This window comes from Pteropus vampyrus, unplaced genomic scaffold (assembly GCF_000151845.1).
Source record: "Pteropus vampyrus isolate Shadow unplaced genomic scaffold, Pvam_2.0 Scaffold66, whole genome shotgun sequence".
Taxonomy (NCBI): Eukaryota; Metazoa; Chordata; class Mammalia; order Chiroptera; family Pteropodidae; genus Pteropus; species Pteropus vampyrus.
The window spans coordinates 8,225,328-8,245,739 of NW_011888847.1; the positions used below are offsets into that span (position 1 = coordinate 8,225,328).

The 20,412-nt window shown below is 34.8% G+C and overlaps 1 protein-coding gene and 1 pseudogene across 4 annotated transcripts in view; one reads left to right on the plus strand and one right to left on the minus strand.

The window, feature by feature from the left end:
• The first annotated feature begins 6 nt into the window (after positions 1 to 6).
• Positions 7 to 20,412, plus strand: part of SOS1 (SOS Ras/Rac guanine nucleotide exchange factor 1) — a 131,268-nt gene continuing 110,862 nt past the window's right edge. For 2 of the 4 annotated variants that reach the window (XM_011361376.2, XM_011361377.2), the window contains exon 1: positions 7 to 150. In XM_011361376.2, the coding sequence (XP_011359678.1) occupies positions 64 to 150 (87 nt within the window). In that variant the 5' untranslated portion in view covers positions 7 to 63. Of the gene's footprint in view, positions 151 to 8,717; positions 8,849 to 9,525; positions 9,615 to 20,412 lie in introns of all 4 variants that reach the window. The other 2 variants (XM_011361379.2, XM_011361380.2) reach the window with 2 other exon arrangements.
• LOC111740688 lies at positions 6,387 to 6,505 on the minus strand (annotated as a pseudogene).

Here is a 20,412-nt window from a genome sequence, read left to right on the forward strand (position 1 = left end):
CTCGCGGCTCCCCGGCCGGGCCGCCGCCGCCCCCTCCCCTCCCAGAGGCGCCCCGGGGGCACCATGCAGGCGCAGCAGCTGCCGTACGAGTTTTTCAGCGAGGAGAACGCGCCCAAGTGGCGGGGGCTGCTAGTGCCTGCGCTGAAAAAGGTGAGGAGCGCGCGGGACCCCGCTTCCCCGCTGCAGCCCCTGCGAGGGCGCCGGGCCGGGCTGCTAAAGGGCTGGGAGGCGGGGCGCACGCGGGGCCGTCTTTCTTCCCGGTCTCACCGCCTCCCAGAAAGGACGGCGCACGCTGAGAGGCTCCCCTACACTCGGTGGCTCTCGGTGTTGACATTCACCCCGTGTGTGCGAAGGCTGCAGGAAGCCAGGGAGAGTTTGTCCGAATAATCCAATCATTGACAGGTTAATGCCCTGCCCCTGATGCAGAGACCAGAGTTGGAGGAGCCTCAGTTTTCAGCGGAGGTCAAAGCAGGCCACTTTTCCGCCTTCTCCGTCTTACTCGGAGTTGCTGTCAGCCTCTGGTTTTAGATGTCCAGTCTGCTGGGTTTAGTGGGCTCGAGAATGCTCGGGCCATAATGCCTGCTCTAAGTAATTGCAGAGCTCGCCTGCCAGCAAGAACATGGCCTGCTTTGCTCGCCCTCTGTAATCACTCTCCGTTCCCCCGAATTCCCCCACTCCTCCCATTAGCGGGCGGGTGCACATGCCACTCTTTTTTCTTTTCTTTCTTTCTAAAGTCTCAGAATCTTGTTACTGTCATTCGGTTTGTGGATTAGAAATTTTAACCTGCGTTTCTTCAAGTTTGCTACATTGTTATCTAAAATCATATACCCCATGATCTGCACTTTTCAAGTGTTTTAGTGTAATTAGGAAATGTCGCTACATTTTAAAAGCTTCTAAAGCAACATTGTTACTTAATACATTAAACATCGGAAACGTGTTTGAATGAACATAAAAACAATCAGTATTTTTTGTTTTCCTTTTACTTTTTCTATAGATATAGAAAATGCTTTAGTCTTTTAATAGTGTTTGTAAATCCCAGTTTCTTGTTGTTCAAAGATGTTTCATGTTATCTGTTGAAAATATTTTTACTTCTGCTCAGAGTTGAGATTATAGGTGTACGTTTTGTTCTAAACATTTATCTTTTAAAAACTGTCTTAAAAGGTGTCTGATATTTCTCAAAGGCCAGCAACTTTTACTTTCCCTTTTGCCCTGTCCTCCCTGTCCCCCTCGGCATCTTAGAGTTGAAACTCTTTGGTTAGCAGAATTCACTCATATTTCAGATATAAATCATTGACTTTTTCCCTTAGGTGTTTGACTAGTCACACACATCTCTGTCATACTGTTTTAAAGAAAACCAAAGAGATGACATATGCCTTATATACTTTATTCATTAGAAATCACTTCAGGCTCTCATTTCCTTTTGCTTTACCTGCACACTTGACATCTTGGCTTGCAATCGAAGGTGAGTAGGTCTCAGTGACACTAGACCTGATTGGTATCCAGGGTGGGGAGGAGACAGAAAAAATTGTTAAAAACATACAAAAGAACTCATAAAACACTATTAGTTTGGGGCTGTTTTGCTTAGAAGCAGGCAACACCTATCCTAGGGGAACCAGCAAGATATCCTATCAATTGAGGGACCTATTAAGCAGTGAAAAGAGCATTGTAGGAGTTTGGTAGACCAGTTCTAACTCTGTCACACTGGCGGCCCTTGCTGAAATCTGTCGGCAGAAGCATTTTGTTTGACTAGCACCATGGCGTCTTAATTTTAACGTAATTAGTTGCCAGTATTTAAAAATGGGAGATACTACCTAAAATCTGAATTTTGAGCTTTTCTTGAAGAATAGGAAGCTCTCCTCATATTGGGTCCTCATTGAAGCAAGGCAGTGAACTGCTGGAGCGTCCCTCTTTAGACATAGCAAGCATGTAGTATTTTCAATTCATATCAGTTCTTTTTGGTTATTTATATAAACCAGCTTTGACTTTAAGCAGAAATGCCCTTGTAGGACAGAAGTAATGGGAGGAGGTAGAAGGTTACACAATCTAGCTGATAGGTAAGATTCTTCCAATTCTCATTTAAAATATCCACTAATGATGATTCTAAGCCACCTAAGACAAGGTTGAAAATATATTTCATATTTGGATGTGTTCTTGGTGTCTCAAAACCTACATTTTCACTTGCCTACTTGACATTTCGTGTAGATATCTCCATATCTTGAATTCTTCCTTTAGATTTACTGCACTATTTGCAGATGTGCCCAACCTGTGTTATCTTACCTGAGGCTCTTTGAACATCCTGTTCTCTTCACCTGGACTGCCCTTTGCCTGGCCTAACACTACTCATCCTTCTGGACTAATTCGACATCAGATCTTTTCTCATAGCTTCAAGGTTGAGTTGAAGAGTCTTTATTTTCTTTTAGCACCCTAGCCTAGTACTTAACAATGACTTTTAAGTTCCTGTATAATTGTTATGCACACACGCACGCACACACGCACGCACACACGCGCCCTTCCCAACTAGTTTGGATGGTCCTTGAGAACAGGGTCGATATTTTACCCTCATTTTATCCTCCATGCATGCAGTGCTTGACTCTTAGTAAGCACTAAAATTTGAATAAATGGGTGAGGGAATACCCAAACTAAATTCATCACTTCCCTCCCTTCCACCTACTATTAATTTTTTCTCTTGATTAATGGCTTTATTATTTTATTTGACTGGTTCAAAACATTGGCATTATCTCTGAGTTCTCTTTTTGCATTACTGCCTATACCCAGGCAGAGCCTGTAGATTCATTCTCTTTTGACGTGTTCCTGTAATCTATTGACTCCTACTCCAACTGCTCTGAGTCCCCTTTCCCAGACTACTGGGGTAGCCTCTTAACTGATTTCACTGCCTCTTATCTCTTCTTTATCTATTATTCAAATTTCAGAAGTTATAGTACACTTCTGAACATGTCACGTTCTTGTTCAGAACCTTTGATGTCTTTTGAGGGCATAGGATGAAGTGCACATTCTTTAGCATGGAATTGATGGTGATAGATGATCTGGCTTCATCTTGCTTTTCTGACTGGATTGCCTACCATTATCTTTTATATTCTTTATGCTTCAGCTAGACTGAACTACCACTGTTGTTGAATATGTTCAAAATGTTTCACTGCTTCTATCAGTCTGTCTTATCTGTTGCACAAATATATTATGCCTACTACAGACCAAGTATTGCCCTTGGCACTAAGGATGAAAAGGTAAATGACATCATCCAGAAATGACTAAGTTAGAACATGATGGGAACTGACAGGATGAATTTGGAGAGGAAACTGGTTTATAGAGAATTTTTTTGTATATTAAGCTAGGGAGTTTAAATTTTATCTTGAGGGGATAGAAGTCATTGAGGAATTTTAAATAGGGGAGTAACAGATTAGAATTTCAGAAAATTCACCTTGACCATAGAATAGAAAATGCATTGGAGAAAAATGAGACCCGAGGTAAGGAGCACAGTTAGAAGGCTAGTTTATTAGCCCAGCCAAGAGATGATATGCATTTGAATTAAAAGTGCATTTGAACTACGATGGAAATGTGGGAATGGATTTTATTTGAGAGATGTTTAAAAGGCAGAATTGACAGGACCTAGTAACTCACTGAGTGATTAGGGGAAGTGATAAGAGAGCAGGAAGAGGCTTAAGTTTTTGGTTTGAATGCCTTCAGTCAGGATAGAGATTGTAGGAGGAGAACCTGCTGTTGAGATGGCGAGAGTGGCATAATGAGATGAGTTTTGGACATGTTTATTTGAAAGTCCTTTTGAGTTATCCAGGTGGACTTGTTGAACTGGCAGTTGATTGTTGGTATCTGGTGAATCAGATTTGGGACTCCTAGGTATGTAAGGAAAGCCATAAGAATAGATGAAGCCTGGGTCCATACAAAGGCTTACACATGAATGTGCATGGCAGCTCTGTTCAGTAAAAAAATGGAAATGACCCAAATGTCCATCAGCAGGTGAATGAATAAACGAACTGTTATAAGCCATATATTGGAATACTACTCAGCAATAGAAAGAATGAACTATTAATGCACACGACAACATGGCTGAATCTCAAAATAATTAAGGTGAAAGAAGTCAGACCAAAAAAAAAAAAAAAAAATGTATAGTGTATAATTCTATTTATATAAAATTCTAGAAAATGCAAACTAATCTACAGTGACAGAAAGGTCAGTAGTTGTTTTAGGGAGGAGGCTTTCATATTCATTTGTCTTGATTGTGCTGATAGTTTCAGGGGTATATACAAAGTGTATATGTGAAAGGGATATGTGTGAAAGTTTAACAGATCATGCGGCTCAGATATATGTAATTTATTGTATGTCAGTTGTACCTTAAAGTTTTTTTAAAAAATTATTTGAAGCCACCCACTGAAAATGATTAGAGGTAAGACTGAAATAGGGCTGGCATTAGAACTGAGGCAAGAGAGTGGATAATCATGTGCAGGGAGAAAGCAGAAGGAAAAGAGTGAGTGAAGGAGATTAAGAAGGAAGGAGTCAGGTAGAATGAGACCCTAGTGTCTGAGAAGTTGAGAAAGTTTCAAGAAAAGAGTAACCATGTCAGAAAAGTCAAACAAGGTACTTGAAAAATATTAGATTTGACAGCTAAGAAAAGTCAAATAAGGTACCTGAAAAATGTTAGATTTGCAGCTACAGGGTCACTTATGTCATAGAAATTTCAGTGTGAGGGTAGAAGATAGAAGAGCATGGAAAAAGAATAACAAGGACAAATGACTTTGTTTTCCAGATTATTTTTTCTAGAAGCTTGAGAATGAAGGGAATCCTTGTGGTAAGGAGATTCAAGATTGGGAAAGACACTTCCCGTTTTTACTTGAGGGAAAGGAAACTGGTATATATTAGAAACCTTTGGGGAAGGAGCTGGTAGAGAATGCTTGTGAAATACTAAACAAGGAGATGAGCTCAGAAACAAGCATGGGATTTGCTTGAACTATTTGCTGGTACTATTTTAAGTGCCTCACATATGTTCTCTAATTCTCACAGGATACCATTATTGCCTTCATGTTACAAGAGAGGAAACCGAGGTTTGGAAAGGGTAATTTGGTTACAGAATCTGCATTTTTAAACACTATGTCATGTACCACCGCTGGCAGGGGTGATGACAAAATATGGAAGGAGATAAAGATGGGTTTGTAGGTTTGCAAGCAGGGAGTTCATGCTAGGTAGCCTCAATTTTCATGATGAAATAAAAAGCCAGGATCCTTTACGTAGAGTGAGGAAAGAGAAATGAGTAAGGTGTTTAAGAAGTATGATGAAATTTTGGAATTGCCGCTGTGGAGTGCGAAGGAGGAGCCAGCCAGTGAATTAGAAAGGAATTGTTGAGCAGTGCTGAGTGTGGAGACCATAAATTTGGAGTCGCATTCATTGGTCTGTGAGATTTCCTCCAGCAGCATTCACTAGTTTAGGTAAATGGATAGAGAAGGATAGTTGGTTGGAGGTAGCTGCTGTAGGGAATGAAAAGATAGGGGTATTTTGGGTGATAGAGAGGAAGTAAAGCTACAAGGAAGGTTTATAATGGAAGTTTAAATGACGGCTCCGTGGATTAGAAATCTTGATAAATTGGAAGAGGAAGGTAATGGGAGCAGATAGGAGATTATGGTTAGAGAGGGTGATGATTATACTTTGGAGTTTTAAAATTCCAGAGATGAAGGAGATTAAATAATTAGGAGCACTGAAATTGGTGTTTTGAATGATGGATTGTATACATGGATGACGATGAAGTCCATAAGGATAATGTAATGTAGTGGCAAGGAAGACTGTAAACCAGCAGTTGCCAGGAGGTCCACAAATCACAGCAATGAGGATGCTTTAACCAAATAAAGTGGCAGCTACTCCCCACTTCCCATAATGTGTATGGAGTAGGGAAAAAAACTGCACTTCATTTTAGAATATTTTCTCTTGTGATCAAGTTTTTTTACCCAATACTTTATTATAAAAATTTTCAAATATACAGAAAAGTTGAAAGAATTGTAAACACCCATATACCCATCACATAGGTTCTATAATTTACATTCTGCATTTGCTTTATCACTTCCCTCCGTCCATCCACCAATCCATCTTATGTTATGTTTGCGTTTCATAATAAGTTGCAAACATCAGTATATTTTACCCCTAAACATATCAGCATGCTTATCATTAACTAGAGTTATCAGTTTATGATTCTTTTTATTAGGTAAAATTTATGTACAATGGAATACTCAAATGTTAATTGTGCCATTTAATGAGTTGGGTTTTTTTGTTGTTGTTTTGTTTTTGTTTTTGTTTTTTTAGGCGAGGCAACCCTTGGTTGACCTCAAAGATTGCAAGAACCTTGTCAGTTTACAATCCCTTATTTTTTAAGCCTACAGCACCTGGTCTTCCTAGGTGGTCTCCCATCTAAATACTAACCAGGCCTGACCCTGCTTAGCTTCTGAGATCAGCCGGGATCGAGCTTGTTCAGGGTGGCATGGTCATAGACCATTTAATGAATTTTAACAAATGAATACAACCCAATCCTCTATCAAGATGTCAGAGATTACTTTCACTTGGGAAATTTTCTTTATATGCCTTCTCAGTCCCTGCCCCACCAGAAGCAGCTGCTGTTCTGATCTTTTATCATCTTATCACAGATCTATCTATTCTAGAATGTCATATAAATAAAATCATACAGTGTATATTTTTGGTAAGGCTTTTGAGGTTGTGTTTATCAAGAATTCAGCTTTTTCTTTTCTATCATATGAATATGTCAGAGTTTATCAAGTGGATGGATTACAGTTTGGGGTTATGAATAAAGCCGCTATGAATGTTTTTATATAAATCTTTTTGTATACATATGTTTTCATTTCTCTTGGGTAAATACCAAGAGAAATATCTCATAGAGTAAGTGTCTGTTTACTTTTATAAGGAACTGCCGGACCTTTTCTCAAAGTGGTTGTACCCATTTTGTACTCTCACCAGCGATGTATGAAAGTTCCAGTTGATCCATGACCTTGCCAGTATTTGGTGTTATTAGTCTTTAATTTTAGTCATTGCCATGGGTACATAGTGGTATCTCATTATGGTTTTAATTTCGATTATCCTGATGAGTAATGACATTGAGCACTTTTTCTTATTGACCATTCGTATATCTTCTTTTGGGCCGTGTCTGCAGAAATCTGTGCCTATCTAAAAAATTGAGTTGTTTTTCTATTTAGTATTTAGTTTAAGAGTATTTAGTATTGAGTTATATATATATCCTGGATAATTGTCCTTTATCAGGTACATGGTTTATGATTATTTCCTTCTAGCCTGTGGCTTGTCGGCTTGTCTGTTCATTTTTCTAATTTTTTTTAACTTATATTTTTTCAGTTACAGTTAACATTCAATATTATATTAATTTTGGGTGTACAATATAGTGGTTAGACATTGATATAATTTGAAAAGTGATCTCCCCAATAAGTCTCATGCCCATCTTGTATGCTGTATTTTCTGTATGCTGTACTTTATGTCCTTGTGACTGTTCTGTAATTACCAATTTGTACTTCTTAATTCCTTTACTATTTTCACTCAACCCCCTCACCCCTCTCTCATCTTCTAATAATGTTTTCTGATGAGCAGAAGTTTTTAATATTGATAGTCAGATTTATCAGTTTTGTTTTTCTTTTAAGGTTATTGCCCTCTGTGTCCAAGAACCCCTTGTCTACCACCAGATCAGTGGGGAACCACAGAAGGGTTTTAAGCAGTATATTGACAAATATGAATTTGAAGGGTCACTGTCTGGTTTGTAGAGCTTGGATTAAATGGCAGCAGAACCGTAGGCAGGAAGACCAGTTAGGAGACTTTTGCAGCAATTCACAAAATGATTGATGGTGGTTTTGACTAGGGCAGTAGATGTGGGTATAGAGAAAAGTGGACAGATTTTAGATTTAGAGGTAGATTGGTGATTGAACGACAGGGTAGTGAGAGAAGAATCAAAGCTAATTCCCAGGTTTCTGGCTTAAGGGCCTAAGTAGTGATGATGAAAGAGGGAATACTGGGAGAGGAGAACTCTTGGAGGGGAGCTAAGAAACCATCAGTACTCTGGGAAAGAGAGATTGTGAGAGAATTGTGATAGAACAAATTTACACTTTGGGTATAGCCAAGTATGGCAGGCATGGAAGGCATCTTTGTAATTAACTATCCTTGTTAATTACAAGCAGGTACAACCTGAAGGCTCTGATGATGTCTTTCAAAGTACATTTCAAATGCCATCTCCTCTTCAGAGGCTTTCTACTGAAACTCTATCCCCTAAATAGAATGAATCTCTTAATTTCTTTAGTATTTTATACCTCAATTTTAGCACTTGACAATCTGCCATTTATAGTTTGTATATGTGGCTTCTCTGTTCCTCTATATTGGGAGTCACTTGAGGGCAAGAATAGAGTCCTATTCACCATTGTATTCCCTATAATGCTTAGCATATTACTCATGTATAGCAGGTGCTCAGTACATAGTCATTAAATTACATGTGGTTCTGAGTCTTTCCCCTCAAGAATATGCTGCTAATATATAGAGTTAGGTGAGTCTTAGTTAAGATATTCACCAGTCAAAAGGCACTGGAATTGTCATGTTCAGTATATTCTATTTTAGCAAATAGGGAAGTAACTATTATGTATTTTAGAAATAATTCGTTTAAAATGACAAGACTTTTTATAAACATGTAATGCTTCAAGGGAGAAGCAGATACCAAGATGGAATCAAGCATTCAAGAAATTCGTTAGAAGTGCTTGTAAGAAAAAGATGAGGACAAATGCAGGGAGAGTCATCAGACTGATGCAGATGTCATTCCAAGTGAAGGAGAGAGGTAAGAAAGAAAGGAACTTTGGGAGAAAGAGTCTTAGACTGCAGTGCAGTTCTAAGGAAAGTTCACTAAGGCCTCGGGAAGTTCTTGTTTGCAAATTGCCTATCACAGGAATTTCTCCCCTCCTAGGTATAGGCCTGCCTTGGTACATATGTCTGCTGTGCTCAGTCATTGACTGGGAGCAGCCGGTGAGAAGTGTGGCCTCTGCACAAAAACAGTGATGGATTTCAGAGTGCACCAGCTGGGGCCCTCAGTCAATTATGTTCTCTGCAGACAGAGATCTGCAGAGAGGCTCATTCTCATAGCCAGCCAGTGTCATCTCTGGCTATAAATTGCTTGATTCAGGATAAATAAATTTTTAGTCTTCCCCACTTAAATTGGGTAATTTGTTCCCCCAAATCCTTTATGCTTAAAAGATATCTTAAGGTGAGTTCTAGAAATCTAAAACTTAATTATATCAAATAAAGTGTGCATTTTATATTGGAAGTTTATTTTATAATTAAATCTTTAATGTACAAAACCATGAAGAGCAGTAAAGACAAAAGAAAACAATGCAAATGATACCTGTATTATTACTATATGAACTAGTGAACTAGGAAAATTTAGGCATTTCAGTAGTACTCTGCATAGTCCAAACCATCCAGCCATGAAGATGATTGCTTGTGAACTTTCATTTCTAGGTTGGGCTAATGCAGAGGCAGACAAAAACAAATCAGTAAAAGAAATTCCTCTTAAAGTCAAATTCTCATAACTTCACATTGGAGTTGAGGTGAGCATTATACATTGGAGAAAAGAAGTAATTTAAAGTTTTGGTTTTGGGAACCCTGAATTACTCATATTATTTTAAAAATAGATATTTTAAACTATAACAGGAAGATGTTGAAAAAATGTTTCTTTAATGCTGTTTTCCTGCTGATTTTGACTGGTTTGGTTTTATTCACTAAATTTGAGCGCTTATTATATGGCAAGCATTATGGCTATATAGTTAAAAATACATAATTATTACTTTTATGAAACATCTCTGGTGATAAAAAAATTTATGATCTACTCATATGTGTTAAAACATCCCAATTGCACATGGGAACAGTCTTCTTATATAGAAAGTAGTTAGGCTCAGGGTTAAATATAATAATAAAGCAAGTTTTGAGATTAAAAAAAGTTGAGTTTTTAATTAACAGAGATTTTTTGTAATTAAGTAACTTAAATTCCAGTTATTCTTTTGTAATTACTGAAACAAACTTCTCTTTCTATATAAACAAGTCCCATTTTCTATTTTACTTATAATCCAAACCATTTGCATGTAAATTGATTTCTATGGCCCAATAATTTGTAATGGAATATTCTTACTGATAATTACATTCAGAACTTTTGATTTAAAACTTTGGTAGAATTCTGATTTCTGTACATATATTTAATAGCTTTTTAAATTATTTTAGTGTAGTAAAAATATATTTTTTACATAAAATTAGCCATTTTAGCCATTTTTAAGTATATTCAGTGCCAGTAACTACATTCACAATGTTGTGCAACCATCACTATTAAGCAATAACTCCCCACTTCCCTCTACTCCAGCCCCTGGTAACCTCTAATCTGTTTTCTATCTCTGTGAATTTGCCTATTCTATATATTTCACATAAGTGGAATCATACAATATTTGTCTTTTTGTGTCTGAGTTATTTCACTTAGCATGCCTTCAGGTTCACCAATGTTGTAGCACGTATCAGAATTTCATTACTTTTTAAGGCTAAATAATATTCCATTGTATATATGTACCACATTCGTTTATTTTTTGATGGACACTTGGGTTGTTTCTACCTTTTGGCTGTTGCAAATAATGCAACATTGACCATTGGTATTCAAGTATCTGTTTGAATCCCTGTTTTCAATTATTTTGACCTAGAAATGAAATTGCTAGGTCATTTATTATGCTATGTTTAGCTTTTTGAGGAACTGCCGTACTGTTTTCCACAGCAGCCGCACTATTTTACATTCCTTCCAGCAATGCGTTAAGGTTTCAATTTCTCCACTTCCTCACCTACACTTGTTATTTTCTGTTATTTCTTTTTAATTTTTGTTGGTGTGAAATATCTCATTGTGCTTTTATTTTGTATTTCCCTATAGACTAATGATGTTGAGGATCTTTTCATCTGCTCATGGGCCATTTGTATATTTTCTTTGGAGAAATGTCATTCAAGCCTATTGCCCATTTTTAATTTAGGTTGTTTGTGGGTTTTTGGTTGAATTTTTGATCATTATATATTCTTGATATTAGACCCTTATCTGATTTATGATTTATAAGTATTTTCTCCCATTGAAACCCAACCAGAAAGTTGTCTCTTCAGTTTCTTGATAATGTCTTGTGTGCAAAAGTTTTTAATTTTGATAGTTTAATATTTTTATTTTTTCTTTCATAGTTTGTGCTTTTGGTGTCATATTTAAGAATCTATTGCCAAGTCCAAGGTCATGAAGATTTACCTCTAAGTTTTCTTCTAAGAAGTTTATGGTTTTAGCTTTGATATTTAGGTCATTGATTCATTTTAGGTTAAATTTTGTATTTGGGGTGAGTTAGGGGTCTAATTTCATTCTTTTGCATGTAGAAATCCAGTTGTCCTAGCACCACTTGTTAAAGAGACTGATCTTTACCCATTGAATAGACTTGGCACTTTTGTCAAAAATCAATTGACTATGGATGTATAGATTTATTTCTGTACTCTTAATTCCATTCCATTGGTCTATATGTCTATCTCTATGGAAGTACCACACTGTACTGATTACTGAAGCATTGTATAGTAAGTTTTGAAATAAAAAATTGTGATCCTCCAACTTTGTTTTTCATGATTGTTTTGGCCATTTAGGGTCCCTTGCAATTCCATATGAATTTGAGAATTGGCATTTCCATTTCTGCGAAAAAGGCTGTTGGAATTATGATAGAGATTGCATTGAATCTGTAGATCGTTTGGTAGTATTGACATCTTAGCAATATTAAGTCTTCCTATCCATGAAAACAGGATGTTTTTCCATCTATTTAGGTCTTTAATTTTCTTCAGCAATGTTTTGTAGTTTTCAGGATAAAAATCTTTCACCTCCTTGGTTAAATCTATTCATAGACCTTTAATTCTTTTAGATGTTATTATTTTAGTTGCTAAATGGAATTATGTTCCTGATTTCCTTTTCAGATTGTACATTGCAGGGGTATAGAAACAGAACTGTTTTTTGTGTGTTGATTTTGTTCTGCAGCTTTGCTGAATTTACTAGCTCTGTTAACTTTCTTATGAATTCTTTGGAGTTTTTCTATGTATAGTATGTCATTTGTAAATAGAAATAGTTTTACTTCTTCCTTTTTTTATTATGGATGCCTTTTTTTTCCTTCTTTTTTTGTCTAATTGCTGTGGTTAGAACTTCTAGTATAATTTTGAATAGTAGTGGTAAATGTGGATATCCTTGTCTTATTCTTGATCATGGGAAAGGTTTCAGTTTTTCACCATTAAGTATATTAGCTATGGGCTTTTCATAGATGCCCTATATTGTGTTGAGGAAGTTTCCCTTTATACCTCGTTTTTGCAGGTGTTTTTAATTGTGAAAGGACGTTGAGTTTCGTCAAATTCCTTTTCTGAGTTAATTGAACCACTTTTGCATTCTTGGGATAAATCCCACATAGTCAAGGTGTATAATCCTTTTAATATGCCGTGGAATTTTGCTAGTATTTTGTTAAAGACCTTTGCATCTATACTCATAAGGATATTAATCTATAAATTTCATTTGTGTCAATACCTTTACCTGCCTTTGATATGCAGGGTAATACATGTCTGTGTCTCTGAGTTTTTGTTTGTTTTCAGTTTTATATCCCATATATCAGTGAAATCATATGGTTCTCAACTTTTTCTGTCTGACCTATTTCACTTAGAATGATAAGCTCAAGATCCATCCATGTTATCTCTTCTTATGGCTGAGTAGTATTCCATTGTATATATGTACCACATCTTCTTTATCCAATCATCTATTGAAGGGCACTTTGGTTATTTCCATGTCTTGGCCACCATGAATACTGAATGCTGCAGTGAACATCAAGGTGCATATATCTTAAGGATAAATATTTTCAAATGTTTGGAGTAGATACCCAGAAGAGGGATTGCTGGATCATATGGTAATTCTATTCTTAATTTTTTAAGGAACCTCCATACTGTTTTTCATAGTGTCTATACCATTTTACATTCCTACCAGCAGTGTATGAGTATTCCATTTTTTTCCCCCCAAAACCTCCTCAACATTTACTTGTCTTATTGATGAAAGCCATTCTAATGAGTATGAGGTGCTATCTCATTAGAGAAGGTTTTATGAATTTGACCTCAAAGGCAAGGGAAATAAAAGCAAAAATAAATGAATGGGACTATATCAAACTAAAAAGCTGCTACACAGCAAAAGAAACCATCAACAAAACAGAGGCAACTAACTGAATGGGAGAAGATATTTGCAAACAATGCCTCTGATAAGGGGCTGATATCCAAAATATATAAAGAACTCATACAGCTCAACAATAAAAAAACAAACAATCCAATTAAAAATGGGCAAAGGAACCAGACACTTCTCCCAAGAAGATGTACAAGTGACCAACAGACATATAAAAAGATGCTCAACTTCACTAGCTATTAGAGAAATGCAAATAAGATTTCCTTATTCTCTCTATTGTTTTTCTATCTGATTTATCTCTAATCTTTATTATTTCCAAGAAATATCTTTTTCTGTCCTTTTACTTTGAATCTATTTGTATCTTTAGGTGTAAAGTCTCTTGTAGGCAGCATATAGTTGGATCATGGTTTTCAATATATCCTGCCAATCTCGGCCTCTAATTGAAGAGTTTAATCCAATTAAATTTAAAGTAATGACTGATAAGGAAGGACTGGGATTTTGCCTTTTTAAAAGACACTTTATACCTGTTTTTTAATCTCTCATTTCCTTCTTTACACACTGCCTTTTTTTTTTTTTCCTTCTCGTTGGTTTACTATAGTGAACCATTTTGATTCTCTTCTCATTTCCTTTTGTGTGTACTTTTTTAGATATTTTCTTTGTTGTTACCATGGGAATTATATTTAACATCCTAAATTTATAACAATCTAGTTTGAATTGATACCAGCTTAACTTCAATAGCATACAAAAACTTTGCTCCTATACAGCTCAGTCCTTCCCCTTTTATGTTGTTGTCATCACACATTTCTACATCACATCTTTCTACATTATCTGTCCAATAACATGAATTTGTAATTATTTTTTATACATTTTTAACTACTGTAGGAAATACAAAGTGGAATTATAAACCAAATATAAAGTAATACTAGCTTTTAAATTTGTCGGTGTGTTTACCTTTACTGGAGATCTTTATTTCTTCATATGGCTTTGAGTTGCTATTTAGAGTCTTCATTTCAACCCGAAGGACTATCTTTAGCATTTCTTATAGGGCAGGTCTAATGGTAGTGAACCCCTCAACATTTGTTTATCTGAGAATATCTTAATTTGTACCTCATTTCGAAGGACAGTCTTGCCAAATATAGATTTCCTGGTTGATAAATTTTTTCTTTCAGTACTTAAATATGCCATTTGACTGTGTGCTGGCCTCCACGGTTTCTGAGGATAAATGAGCTGCTTGTCTTATTGAGGGTTCCTTGTACTTGAAGAGTTGCTTCTCTTGCTGCTTTTTGTGTTTGGACAGTGTCTCAGGGTGGGTCTCTTGGAATTTATCCTACTTGGGTTTTATTGAACTTTTGGATTTGTAGATTCACATATTTCTTCAAATCTGGGAAGTTGCAGCCATTATTTCTTCAAATGTGATTTCTGTTCCTTTCTCTCTCTCTTCTCTTTCTGGGACTCCTATATGTATGTTTTGCTCTGTTTGATATCCCACAGGTGCCTTAGGCTGTGTTCACTTTTTAAAAAGCTCTTTGCTCGCATTTAAGTCAATTGTTTTAAAGTTTTTATCTAGTTTGATGTCTGGACTTCCTCAGAGACGATTTCTGTCAATTTTGTTCCTTCGAATGTGCCATCATTTGTTTTTTTGTTTTGTTTTGTTTTGTTTTTTGGTGGAGATATGTTTATAATTTTTAATGGGACATTTGAATATTATAATGTGGTTTAAATCAGATACTTCCTGTTTCCCAGGGCTTGCTATGTTCTTTTCTTGATTTTTGAAGGCTGTATTAGTGTTTATTTAGTGACTTTCCCAAGCTGTTTTTTCAGACTGTATTACTTGGTGTGTGTAGTCACTGAAGTCTTTGTTCCTTCACTTGTGTTCGGCTGCTGTTTTGACAGAGGTTTCCTTGAGCTCCATGGGCTAAAAAACCAACCAAAGAAACAACAGCAGAAACTTCCCAGTCTTTACAGAGTGGTTCTATGATGGGGCAGTCTGATAAACTTAGTGAAAATTGCCAATGGGACATAGCACTAATAATTAGAGTGAAATTCAGATCTGAGATTTGTCTGTTGTGCTATGTAAGATAAAGTTCTCTCTGTTTTTCACAAGAAAGTAATTTACAGAAAGTAATTAACTGTGTCGTAGTATTTGGTTTTAAAAATTCTTAGATAACAGTTCTTGACTTAAGAAAGTGCTTTCAGAATCCCTTTTACACTGATCCCATTGGAGAACCCAGTTAAATTCAAGAAATATTTGAGGAACTTCCCTATGCAAAACCTCGAGATTAGCTTTGCAGAGGAGAAAAGGATGACTAAGACAGATAATGTGTTTAAGTAGTTTATAATATAGTGAATGATAAGACAGTTCCAAAAATAGATATTATTCAAATAACTAATGTAGTAAGTATCTTGAAAATATAATGTGATACAGATGTGTAAATCTTTTTAATCATTGGCTAAATGGTTGAATTAACTATGCTATAGATATATACACATACATAAAATAACTTTGAGGAACTAAGGCTAGGGTAAGGAGAATTCCCAAATATATAGAGACTACCTTAAGTCTTTCTTAAAAATTTTCATTTTTTAAAGTAGTAGTCTCTGAAATTCTTTTGATTATACTTTTATTTAAGTTAACAAATACCTCTAGGAAAAATTAAGTTTCATGTTATTTACATTAGTTTATTTAGAGTACCTTTCTCTTAATATATCAATGAAATGAAATCACACCTGTTTAGAAGGACTGATGTCTTGGTGGCAGGGGGACAATGGATAATTTAAGCACATATGTTGTATTTTGGAGGGGGCAGGGTTTTGTGGGGGTCCTGCATTGGGGCCTTTCAGGGAAGCATGATGAGAAATTTAAAGAGGAAGGTGAGACGATATCAAAGGTGATGTTTACATAATTGGAAATTTTGACTGAGGCCACCTTATAGACTGGAAAGCAGAATAAAATATTCTTCCTATTTTCTTTCTTTTTTTATCATAGAATTTTTGTTCTCAGCTTCTAGAATTCAGCTGCTACCTTAAAACTATGATTATATTATATAATTTCATTAAACTTCTGAGATCTTGATGACTTAATCTCCATTTATAACATTATTTCTATGGGAAAATTTGCTCTCATAGTTAAATAATCTCTAGGAGTAGCACTCAGTTTATAAGTTTGAAACAATTTTGAAAAGATACTCCATTAAAAAGTCTTTTCCAACTTAAAATAAGCATTTTGACAATTGACTTAATAGCAAATTTACATAGTTTTGTTTCATATTGTGTACTAAAGTGTTTTTAGTTGTGTTGGTGCTTTACATTACATTTACATGTTTACTATTTAACTTGTAATTTTTAATAATTCATAGAAGCAAGTTACTGAAAATATAATTTATAAACTCATTTTGTGAAAAAAATTTTTTATTCCACTGACCATGTTTGAAATTTGGAATTAAATATCTCAGTCTATAACATATGTGATGTAAAACTACCAAAACTTGAGTGCAGTAGAAAATTTTTATGACTATATTTTAAGTTATCTGTGTTATATTAACGTTTTACCTGAGGTAGTTTAAAACTTGGCAAGGTAGGAAAAGTATAAGTAACCAGAAATATTTTACAGTCTGTATAATAAACCAGTTCTAGTTTGCTTTTGCTATTTTTGGATTTTTATCTTCTGTTGAGAGACCTTTTAAACAGTATTTAGGTTGAACAACTTTGAAGTTGGCAAAACACATAACTTAAAACACTTACTGATAATCTTATCGATAGTTTTGGTATATAGAATGAATTTGACCTTTTAGAGTGATTAAAGTATCCAGCTTTTTCTAGATTTATTTTATTATTGTTCTCCCATTAAGTAACTCCTGATTTTTTTCTGTAGTCATGACTGTGGAACATAAATATTATGTATGAGCCAAAATGTTTTTTCTTAGAATTTCAGTATGTAATGCTTTTTAGCAATTCATAGTGTTAAGCTGTTTTAGTCTAGATACTTTGGTTATAACAAAAGTACAAGTTTATTTCTTTTTTTTTTTTTTAAGTTTCAAATGGCCAACATTTAATAGCCAACATGCTGGTAACTGGGCATTTTCATAAAGGTTTTGTGGCTTTCTTAAAAATAAAAATATAACTTAAAAGATTGAGACCTTCCTTGTGACTCACTTTGGAGATTTGGTTTCCTTTTAAGTAGTTATAAGCATTCAGCATTCAAATAATTAAAATGATGCAGATGCATATAAAATAAAAGTGAAGTCTATTCCTCTTTCCTCCATCCCACTGGTGTCACTTTCTACAATCTGTACAACTTAATCTTTTTGAACTTCGAAATCGTTCTTCTTTTCTTTCAATAATGAATCCTTCTCCCTTTTTAAAAGTAGAAATAGTACTTAAAAAAAAAAAGATCTTAAATGAAAGCTCTATATTAACAGATCACACAGCGGTTTTTGTTTTGTTTTGTTTTGGCAGAGGCAGTAAGTAGAATTATGCTTCCTCCTTACCTTTAACTGATGGTACTCAGAGTATCTCTGGGGAAAACCTCAGTTCTGTGCTCATAATTTGAAATTCCTGCTCTGTGTGCTACTGGTAATTGAAAGCAAGAGATTAGTTGAGCATTTTAGGAAGAAGACACACTTTTTTTTAAAGTGTATTTAAAATATATCTTTATATTCCTGATATAAATGTTGTTTTGTCAGAAGTTTCAACATTTGCAACAGATTTTGGTGGTTGATTTCTAAATAAATATAATCCAAACTAGGCTTAGTTAGGATGGGTGCCCAGAATTCTGTCAGTATTTATATAATGCTATATGTAAAGTTATTTTCTGTACTATCTAATTTTTCAACAGTTGGTTTAGGCACACTACTGAAACTACTCTTACAGCTAATATGTTTTTATTTTTTTGCTTTTTTTTCTTTTCCTTTTCTTCCCTTTTCCCTTTCAGGTAAGAAGAGCTTTATTGAGATATAATTTATATATTATATAGTCCACCCAGTTAAAGAATACAATTCAGTGGCTTTTAGTGTATTCACAGAATTGTGCAGCCATCACTACAGTCAATTATCAATCATTTTCATCACTTCAAAAAGAAATCCCATATCCTTTATCTCTCAACCCAACACCCTCCACCCTGCCCTAGGCAACCATTAATTTGTTTTCTATCTGTATGGATTTGTCTGTTCTGGACATTTCATATAAGTAGAATTATATGTGTGTTTTTTTGTGACAGGTTTCTTACACTTAGCAAAATGTTTTTAAGTTTCATCCATGTTGAAGTATGTATCAGTACTCCATTCCTTTTTATAGCCAAATAATAGTCCTTTGTATGGATATACATTTATCCATTCATCAACAGATTGACATTTGGGTTCTTTTCACTTTTTGGCTATTAAGAATGGTGCTACTGTAAGCATTTTACAAGTTTTGCGTGAACATAATATTTTTGTTTCTCTTGAAGTGGAATTGCTGACACATATGGTTATTCTGTGTTTGAGGAGCCTCCAGACCTTTTACCTAAGTGGCTGCATCAGAACCCTCATATACTGCTGGTATTCGCACCAGCAGTATATGAAGGTTCTGATTTCTCCACCTCTTTACCAACACTTGTCATTTCGATTCTAGTCAGCCTAGTAGTTATGAAGTAATATCTCATTGTGGTTTCTCTTTGCATTTTCCTAATAAGTAATGATGTTGAACACCTTTTCATATGCATATTGGCCATTTGTATATCTTTTTTGGGAAATGTCAATTGACTCTTTTCCCATTTATTAATTGGGTTATTTGTCTTTTTGTTGTTGAGTTGTAAGACTTCTTAATAATTATGAATACAGATTCCTTATCAGATATATGAATTACAAATATACTCTTCCATTATGTGAACTAGAGCATTTTTATAATATTGTGATTAATAAAGAATAGTTAATTTAAAGCTTCTATAAACATTTAATTTTCAGCAAGTGAAATGTTTAGCACTTAAAGTGTTCTAATTATGGGTTAAGCATTCATGTTTCAGGAGTTAACTTCAAGCTCTTGTGCCTTAGGTCATTTGTTCTCAAACTTTATTAAACATCAGAATCACCTTCGTAGGGCTTATTACTGTGTCCTTTGCTGAATCATACTCCCAGAATTTCCTAGTTTCAGAAGGTCTTGGGTGGAGCCCAAGATTTTACATTTCTAAAAATTGATACTGATGTTATTGGTTCCTGGATCTCTGTCTTAATGATCTCTACGGACTATCATAAAGTATTAGAGAAGTGATGATGAGAATGAATTTCTACCTGATAAAAAGAAATTTAGATTTATACTCCATATTTGTATATGGAATTTGCATATATTTGCATACATAATTTCATATAATATTAACCATGGGTAGTGGTTAAATTGCTTGCTTTTCTTTCAAAACTCCTGCATACATAAAGTATAGTTTTTTTCATAGGGTTATCTCCCTTCAAAACCTCAAAAATTTCCTTGAATTTAAAAAAATATCTAATAAAGAATATTGGAACTTAAAAGAACTTTACAGATTATTCAATTTATTCCTCCTCTTCCTCCCCCATATAGATTTAAGTCACTTAATACAAGATCACATAGCTAATTAGCGGTAGGTATAGGTAGTTCTTAATGAATTAATTTCTAATAATTATTGTTTGAAGAAAAGTAAAAATTTATTTCAGCTAATATATTTTTAGTGATTTTCAAAATATAGATCTCCTTGGTTACTTATTTCAGTAGATAGTAAAAAGCTTACTATTTTTGAAATGACGTTTTATATTTGATTCTGTGATAAATGGTATTTTATTACTTCACTATACACCAAAATCCATGAACAGCCTGACAATTAATTAGATTTTAAAAGATATGTTTTATAAGTGTCTTTTTCTTTGTTTTTTGTTTTTTTTTCTCTTTTCTTCAGCTTTATTAAGGTATAATTGACAAAAATTATATATATTTAAGGTGTACAACCTGATGTTTTGATATACATTTACATTATGAAATGATTACCACAATCAAGCAATTTAACATATTTATCACCTCACATATCATTTCTGTGTGTGTGTTGTGAGAACAATTAAGATGTACTCTTAGCAGATTTCAAGTATACAATACAGTGTTACCCATAGTCAGCATGCTATACATTAGAGCTCCAGAATTTATTCATCCTGCATAACTGAAAT